This window comes from Oncorhynchus mykiss, chromosome 10 (assembly GCF_013265735.2).
Source record: "Oncorhynchus mykiss isolate Arlee chromosome 10, USDA_OmykA_1.1, whole genome shotgun sequence".
NCBI lineage: Eukaryota > Metazoa > Chordata > Actinopteri > Salmoniformes > Salmonidae > Oncorhynchus > Oncorhynchus mykiss.
The window spans coordinates 43,741,283-43,751,077 of record NC_048574.1 but is presented as its reverse complement, the minus strand read 5'-3'; the positions used below and the strand labels follow the sequence as shown (position 1 = coordinate 43,751,077).

Here is a 9,795-nt window from a genome sequence, read left to right as displayed (position 1 = left end):
ACACACACACACATTTTCCAGTCTCTCAGAGGAGAACAATACAAGAGGCAAAAATTGGCTTTGCATTTCTGTGCATGGAATTCTAAACTGGATTATGGTAATAGGGAATCCTGGTGGAGTCCTCGGGAGTCGGGACTCACATCTAATAAGACAACAACATTGTTAGATAGTCATAAAGCATTCCATCCCAATCTTACAATCAACCAATTCTAATAAATGCATTGCATTCCTTGGCCACATTCAATTGCGGCTTATAATGAACAAAACGCTTGAATAGGTACATTGTTGCAAAAAAAAAAGTCAGAGCTCACAGTTAAGAGTGTCTCCATTGTAGACCTTTACGCACAATTTAACACGCTTGGAACGGAGTGCGTTGTCCGGGTGCTAGGGTGTCCTCGATGGGTATTATAGGATGGCTTTGCAGAGGTGTTCGTGATGGTGTTGCCGTGGCTGCTCGTTTTGGAGCTCGTACTTTACGCAGGCTGTTTCATCTGTGGAATAATGTCCGCTGCTTCTCTGACAATCACCCAGGTACGAATGCATGAATGTTTGAAATGTCGGGAACTTTCAACCGCCTATGATACATTCTAAACTTGAGAACTCTTTTTATCCCTGTATAAAAAAAACCAATATCAATAGAAATGTGTTGACAACATGTCCACACATAGCCAAGGCTACTGTCTGCTGTCACCCTCCTCAAACCGACGCTAGGCTACTGGTAGGCTGCTAGATGTAAAGCTTACATGGGATATGTTTTTATCGTCCTCTCAACGACGGGTCAAACTTTTAGCTGCTACATCCGTTATGGGAGATGTTTTATCAGACTTTCAAGGAACTTTCTCCTATATTATGTTGTCTTTTCCTGCTTTTATCTCGGAATTTGCAACACATCCCAAAACATGGGGGCTAGCCTATAATGAAAAAAGAAATGAAATCAGCAGAGATAATCATGTGATCATGTGAAGTCAGTGAATATCATTGATGACTCTTCGCTAGGCCTACCGGCTTATACAATGTCTTAGTGGACTTCACCTAAATGCAAAATTGTTGCATGCAGTGACTTTGCAATAGATTAGGCTACAATTCCACATAAAAATACTACAGTTTACTATATAATACTATAGTACTTACTATAGAATTCTATAGTATTCTGTAGTAAACTGTCGTATACTGTAAAAAGCTATACTGCACACTGGAGTATCCCTCGATTGTGTAGTGCTTACTACAGAATTTTGTAGAATACTGTAGAATACTATACTGCACACTTTAGTTTCCTTCGATCGTGATGTTCTTATTATTGAATTTTGTAGTATACTGTAGAATAATACACTACACACTGTATCGATATGCTCATATACAGTTGATGTCGGAAGTTAACACACACCTTAGCCAAATGCATTTAAACTCAGTTTTTCACAATTACTTACATTTAATCCCAGTAAAAATTCTTAGGTGAAATCTCAGAATAATAGTAGAGAGAATGAGTGGGTCAGAAGTGTACATACACTCAATTAGTATTTGGTAGCATTGCCTTTAAATTGTTTAACTTGGGTCAAAGGTTTTGTGTAGTCTTCCACATGCTTTCCACAATAAGTTGGGTGAATTTTGGCCCATTCCTCCTGACAGAGCTGGTGTAACTGAGTCAGGTTTGTAGGCCTCCTTGCTTGCACACGCTTTTTCAGTTCTGCCCACAAATATTCTATACGATTGAGGTCCTATAGAATTGAGATTGGGATGGCCACTCCAATACCTTGACTTTGTTGTCCTTAAGCCATTTGCCACAACTTTGGAAGTATGCTTGGGGTCATTGTCTATTTGGAAGACCCATTTGCGACCAAGCTTTAACTGATGTCTTGAGATGTTGCTTCAATATATCCACGTTTAACGTGGTACCTTCAGGCATTTGGAAATTGCTCCCAAGGATGAACCAGACTTGTGGTGGTCTAAAAAAAAATCTGAGGGCTTTTGATTTTACCATGATGTCAAGTAATGAGGCACTGAGTTTGAAGGTAGGCCTTGAAACACATTGTCGTGGAAATTTCCTGTATTACCAAATCATGAGAAAGCAAACCACACACAAGTCAGAGTTATCATAAAGTCCATCTTTAATTATATGAGCTTCACCATAGCCCTGTGACTCTCGGATCAATTCAGTCTCCATAAATGAATTCTCTGAGAGTGTCAACATAATGGCAACTGAGATCCTTTATAGCAAAGACACACCCATCTAAACTCACATGACAAATAACAGATCTTAGGAACATTACACAAATAACCTTTTACCAGAAAAAAGGAGTATCCTATAGCCAGACAGCATTAGCTATAAATTATCCTTCAGTTAGCCCTCTTAGACAAAGTTCTTATCTCGTTCTTGGTACCATTTAGGACCAAAACATTACCTCATGCAATGGCATATATCAATTGTCAATTTCTAGATACTCCCATAAAAAATACAACCCCTCCTGGACAAGCTTACAGAGAGAAGTGACTGGCACACAGACATTGTGGAGCCAACTAACTGGTTCCCCATTAATCACACCATCCCTTCACATGGTTTAGGAATAGTTACAGACACATTCACAGATAAGACTAACCCGACCTCTCCCCTCTCTGGGCCCAAGTAACTTTCTCACATAAGCATACTATAAAAATTAATAAAACATCTTATTTATCAATGTTACCTAAAGAATTCTGACTCTGCTACCACAACATCCACAGGTACACTTCATTTTACTCAAATTATGTCAATTAGCCTATCAGAAGCTTCTAAAGCCATGACATCATTTTCTGGAATTTTCCATGCTGTTTAAAGGCACAGTCAACTCAGTGTATGTAAACTTCTGGCCCACTGGAATTGTGATACAGTGAATTATAAGTGAAATAATCTGTCTGTAAAAAATTGTTGGAAAAATTACTTGTGTCATGAACACAGTAAATGTCCTAACCGACTTGCCAAAACTATAGTTTGTAAACGAGAAATTTGTGGAGTGGTTGAAAAACTAGTTTTAATGACTCCTACCTAAGTGTATGTAAACTTCCGACTTCAACTGTATAACATTTGCGTATGTCCTGCCCATTCCCCATCCCCCCATATCACAATTTGTGCCACTCATGACTGAAAAACCTACATGCCAAGTACATACCATATATTGTGTTCCCTACAGGTTATAGAAAAGAGCAGAAGTGTCCTACCTAAATACTGGTTATGGACAATTTGCTATTTTAATGTCGTTCAGTAAGATTCCTCAAGGTGAAAGCCTCCTCAAAAAAATATATAATAAAAAATGATAATAATACAAAACACTACAATACTATACTACAATACTACAGTAAAGTTTGCAAAAACACTACAGTGCATACTATAGTTAAGTGATAATGACTGAGAAGCCGGTGTTTGAAGGATATATTGGCAAGGGTGTTGTTAGGCCTGAGATGATATATATTATATATAAATATTACTATATAAAAATATTGTAATACTAACGTATACTATAGTATTTTTTCATGTGGGATTTTCATACAGATGGCAATGACTTTGAAATGAAATGTGTTGAGAGACAGGAAAATGAAACATGAGATCTACATTCAGAGTCCTCCCGACTGTTTCACATGGCCCAATGGCACCATATAATCGTCATCTAATGTCCTAAAAGAATATAACTGTACATTTGTGCACATGAATGGATGAATGGAATTTCTCAAGCATTCCTCTCCAAGTTGAATTAAGCTCTTCTGTGCGTCCCTACCCAGGCCAGGAAACACAGTGAGGTCTGTGTGTGACAGACCTCACTCTGTTTCCCTGCCTATTAAGGGATGTTAATTTGAGAGCATGTGTATCTCGCCATGGCTGACCAAGCTCTCTTGCTGTCAATGTCCAGTGAAGATACTTTCAATTGTTATAGGTTGTGTAAAGTGCATTAAAACCTCTTAAGGATCCAACTTTTTTTTTCTCCAATTTTCGCCTAAAATGACATACTCAAATCTAACTGCCTGTAGCTCGGGATGTGAAGCAAGGATATGCATATTTTTCATAACATTTGAAAGGAAACATTTTGAAGTTTGTGGAAATGTGAAATTAATGTAGGAGAATATAACACATCAGATCTGGTAAGAGATAATAAAAAGAAAAAACGTGTTTTTGTTGTTGTACCATCATCGTAGAGGTATCATTTCAATTGCATACTGTAGGATAAATGGTATAGTTATACTGAATGCATCTGTATTGTGTCATGCAGGGCCACTTTACAGGGCAGTGCATTCTTTATGGGACTGTTGAGTACAACACATCTGGCCTGATCCTGGAGAACCCCAGCCATCCTTCCCTCTGCTACTTTGTGTCAGCCATCTCCGTGTCTGTGGCCATCTACTGCTTCTGCCTCACCCTCTACTGGATCTATACCAGCTGTGTGGAAGAGGAGGTCAAGAGGTGAGAGACAGCCTTTCCATGCCTAGTAGTGTGGCAGCAAAGCAGAAATGATTTGATTTGTTTGTTGTGGACTTTCTTTACTTCCTGTCCTGCACCCCCAGGGAAAGACTGTGGCTGAATGTGACTCTGGGGGTGTGTATGAAGATATTGTTTTTCCTGGCGGTGTCAGGGTGTACCCTGAGGATCGGCAGGGACCGCCTCTGTCTGTCTGCCCTCCACAACGTGCCCTCCATAACCAGGTGAGATGGCTGCCTTTTTTTCCCTGTCTTCTCCCGTATCACCTCTTAGCTCAGTGCCCTCTTGTTTCTCATACCATATGTGAAATGTGAAATATTGTATGCCATTCTTGTTCATTTGGAGGACTTCTTTCATTTCAGTTGTGAAGAAGCTGAGAATAAAACCTGGGTCAGTCCCTACAATGGAAGTCAGTTCTACACGGGATTGTATAATGCAGAGGTCTGTTCTGACACTGTGCATATCATAATATTAACTAACACATCAAAACGTTATTGCCTTATCAGACCACAAGCTGCGTCAAAACCACAGATCGTGTGTTGTCATTGTTATTTAAACCCGTGTATTTTATTCTTCATCTCTGCAGTCTTCTTTTGTCTTTCCCAGAAGTCCGTGTGGGTGAACTTCTTCTTCTGGGTGCAGATCGTGGTGGTGGTGTTTGTCCAGAAACGTCAGGGGTTAGGCTCAAGGTCAGAATGGAGCGTGTCTGAAACAGAGCCCTTCTTCCACCGTCCTGTCTGACGCCACCGACCACACCAAGCCAGATGGGTGCCATAATGGTTGTGTTCCTCTGCTCAGACGTTGCTGACGAATGCCAGATCTTACAACACATACATAGGTATTTTACATATCAGCTAAACCATATGTTTTAGCACGTTATAGTAATCTGGTGCCCAACGGCACAGTCGATGACGTGGCACACAACCATTAGTTGATGCATGCAACGTCTGAGCAGGGCAACACGACCAATGTGTACTTGAATACAGGTCCCTGCATGCAACAACCTAGTTTTGTCCCAAGCTCAAGACAGGGATAACAGTGGGTCATAAAACCGGATGTACTCAATTATTGGTAATGTAATTAGATTCCACTGCAGTATGAAAAAGTCTACCATACACATTTTACTTAAATGGGCTGAATTTGCCCCGACTCTGTCATATGGATAAGTCCTTTTATTAAATATGAAACTGAGATTCCTTTTGATAAAGCCACTCAGTACTGACATTAAAGGCATTACAACCTCTAATTTAGGCCAGCAATGGGGCGCCCTAACTACAATGTGTTTTCCCTTTGGAAGAGTGGGAACAGTACAATTAACATTGGAGGTAACTTCTTCCATTTTTGTATATTCAGTTTAACCAATTAGTTACACAATTCAGTCACTTCCTGTTACGTAAAATGACCGGCTCAATGTATACTGATTGATGTAACAGCTGTGAAAGTCAAACATTTCATGTGTATTTCATGTGTTTTTGTCAAAGCAAAATCTCTGTCATTACTAAAAACTTTATTGATTATGAAGTCATTATTAATGAAGTACAGTTACATTGTTACTAGTTATTTTCTAGTACTGAATATGAGTTACAGTGGGAACATTTTATGAGAAAAAGGTTTGCAAATAAATAACAAACATTGTTCCAGATTCACTCCATCACAACCTTCATAAATGGCATTAACTACAGTAAGTCTCCATTCCCAACCACTGACACATGAAATAAATGTTGTCATACCCGTTTTATACGGTCTGATATAAGATGGTTATCAGCCAATCAGCATTCAGGGCTCGACCCGCCCAGTTTATAAATGGCATTAACTACAATAAGTCTCCATTCCCAAACACTGCCACATTTATTCCCTCCTCTCAACATCAATCCATCCCTCTCCTCTCTGCCCTCTTCTTTACTCCCTCTCCCTCTCCAATCTCTTACAGTTGCTTGCTGAGTTTGCAAGCTTGTCTTTCTTTTGCTTCAACGGCAGCCTTGGTGTCCAGGAGCTGCTCCAGCTGCCTGCGTTTGTTAAACATGTCTAGCTTTGCTGCTTCTCTCTGCTGACCCAGGCCCTCCCCCCTCTGATGAGCTTTCACTAGAGCCAACTGTGTGCTCTGCTCATGGAACTCGGCCCTTAGCCGCGTTGCCTCTGCCAACAGGCTCTACATGTTGTTCAAAACAGAATTCACCTGCTCCTGAGACATTGTACGGGCCGGGGTAAAGTGAAATATTGAAGGAAAATCACTGAGGATACACACACACACACACACACTGTGCAACAACCAAAGTAGAGCATAAACATCCTACTTGGATTTGCACTGAGGTGTAGCCTAGTGATTCAACACCATCTTAAAACCACTAAATATGAATAAACACCGAAATGTTCATGACAGCAGCATCAGTCTGATTCATCAGCCCATGAGACGTCTGCAGGTAGCTTACTGTTGAGCTTATCTCTCCCCAGTGCTAGTAACGTCAGCTAACACATTTCAAACACTCAAGACACCTTTTCAACCACAAAAGGACAGTGTTACATTTGGCGTCATAAGTGAAACCAAAGTCATTTCTGGATAACACGTTGCATGTGACAATAAAACATTATATGTAATTGTAACTGCCTGCATAATTGCATTATAATTACATTGTGGTTACCAAAGTTATTGCATAACTGCATAGTACCACGTTTTGCTTTCAGAGTTTAAACACTTTGCTCTGATTTATACAAACTCATAATACTGAATGTATGTCTATAATCTTGGAAGGGCCACTTACCAGTGTGAAAATGGTCACATCTGAAAATGGAACATGTGCTGCAGCAGTTTCTTCTCTCCTCTTCACCTGAAGGGTTTGTACCTATATTTAACAATTACTGGTAGATTCCCATGCAGCTGATGTGCAGACTCTCCTTTGTCATATGAAATGTGACGGGTGCCTAGCCCTTTAAAACGAGCTTAGGGTCGGAGGGAGGGAGACTAGGAGCCAAATGAAATGAAATTGGTTGCTTTGCTTGCATGCAGACAGTCATGCATGGATGTAGTGAGAACCAAAACCAACACTTCTAATTCTGTAAAAAATATATATATATATAAATCTGGTTACAATATGTAGGTACAACAACACTGGTTACAACAACAGTAATGGTAGACCTGATGGTATTTCAAACAGTTACTGTGCTTGTCACTAGAGGGAGATGTTATTTCCCATATACACCGGTAGTTTAAAATCAAATAGATTGCACTGTTATTCTCAGTCAATATAGAGAGCATTATTATCAGTTATCAGAACATGTAGATATATCCAGACTTACTTTATTAGTGCTTCTGTACCACCAACACCATCATAATCATCATGTTCATCAACAACAATTTGAATTTGTACTGGTAACACATTAGACACAGCAGAATGAATACATACAGGACTCTTTTCAAGATAAGGTGTGGTTTTAGAGTGCTGATAGGATTGAGATGAGTCACCCAACACACTTAGTTGTTCGGTACCTCTGTCCTCGACCGTGTCAATATCTTCATACTTGTAAATGTTTACATGGCCATTCTTTGAAATGTCGGTCCACATTCACAACAATGTATCACTTTATTGTTATTATTGTGCTGAATAATTTGTCCACTTACTGGCATGTGTGTATGCTGATTAGAGGTCGACCGATTACGATTTTTCAACGCCGATACCGATTATTGGAGGACCAAAAAAGCCGATACCGATTAATCGGCCGATTTATTTATTTGTAATAATGACAATTACAACAATATTGAATGAACACTTATTTTAACTTAATATAATATATCAATAAAATCAATTTAGCCTCAAATAAATAATGACACATGTTCAATTTGGCTTAAATAATGCAAAAACAAAGTGTTGGAGAAGAAAGTAATATGTGCCAATATGCAATACGTGCCAAGCAAAAATGTGTGCCATGTAAAAAAGCTAACGTTTAAGTTCCTTGCTCAGAACATATGAAAGCTGGTGGTTCCTTTTAACATGAGACTTCAATATTCCAAGGTAAGAGGTTTTAGGTTGTAGTTAATAATAATTTATAGGACTATTTATTTCTATACCATTTGTATTTCATATACCTTTGACTATTGGATGTTCTTATAGGCACCTTAGTATTGCCAGTGTAACAGTATAGCTTCCGTTTCCGGACAACAGCCACACTTGAAGCAGCGTTATCCATCGCTCCACAAAAGCCGCGGCCCTTGCAGCGCAAGGGGAATAACTACTCCAAATCTAAAAGTGAGTGACGTTTGAAACGGTATTAGCGCACACCCAACTAACTAGCTAGCCATTTCACATCGGTAACACCAGTCATTAGGATGATGAAGTCATAAACAGCGCTGTGCTTGCGAAGAACTGCTGGCAAAACACACGAAAGTGCTGTTTGAATGAATGATAACGGGCCTGCTGCTGCTCAGTCAGAGTGCTCTATCAAATCAGACTTAATTATAACATAATAACACACAGAAATACGAGCCTTTGGTCATTAATATGGTCGAATCCGGAAACTATCATTTCGAAAACAAAACGTTTATTATTTCAGTGAAATACAGAACCGTTTGGTATTTTATCTAACGGGTGGCATCCCTAAGTCCAAATATTCTTGTTACATTGCACAACCTTCAATGTTATGTCATAATTACTTACAATTCTGGCAAATGAGTTCGCAATGAGCCAGGCAGCCCAAACTGTTGCATATACCCTGACTCTACGTGCAATGAACGCAAGAGAAATGACACAATTTCACCAGGTTAATATTGCCTGCCAAACTGGATTAGTGATTATGATTGATTGTTTTTTATAAGATAAGTTTAATGCTAGCTAGCAATTTACCTTGGCTTCTACTGCATTCGCATAACAGGCAGGCTCCTCGTGGAGTGCAATGGTTAGAGCGTTGGACTAGTTGACTGTACGGTTGCAAGATTGGATCCCCTGAGCTGACAAGGTGAAAATCTGTCGTTCTGCCCCTGAACAAGGCAGTTAACCCACCGTTCCTAGGCCATCATTGAAAATAAGAATGTGTTCTTAACTGACTTGCCTAGTTAAATAAAGGTATAACAAAAATTCAGATTCATCGGTCGACCTCTAATGCTGATGTATAGAAGTGTGTCTTAGCATGCTCAGTTTTTGGCTATGGTCCCAAGCCTTCCGAGCATCGATCACATTTGGTGCTCCTAATGGCATCAGCTGAGCGAGGGGTGGGGGGTTGGGGTAGTGTGAGTGTTAGTGTGAGTATGTACTCTACCGCATTAAATCCATACTTGATCATGATGTATAATTGCAACAGTGGGCAGAACTGAGACATGGGAAAAGCCCTTTTGAATTGTGGTGAAGGGCAAATTGCTGAGAGGG

The 9,795-nt window shown here is 39.7% G+C and overlaps 1 protein-coding gene across 1 annotated transcript; it reads left to right on the top strand.

Annotated features, from left to right (window-relative positions):
* The first annotated feature begins 310 nt into the window (after positions 1-310).
* Positions 311-7,280, top strand: tmem179bb (transmembrane protein 179Bb). Its single transcript, XM_021618563.2, has 5 exons — positions 311-531; positions 4,236-4,426; positions 4,528-4,665; positions 4,804-4,882; positions 5,048-7,280. The coding sequence occupies exons 1-5, from the start codon at positions 436-438 to the stop codon at positions 5,180-5,182; spliced, it is 639 nt and encodes a 212-aa protein (XP_021474238.1). The 5' UTR covers positions 311-435; the 3' UTR covers positions 5,183-7,280.
* The last annotated feature ends 2,515 nt before the right edge of the window (positions 7,281-9,795 follow it).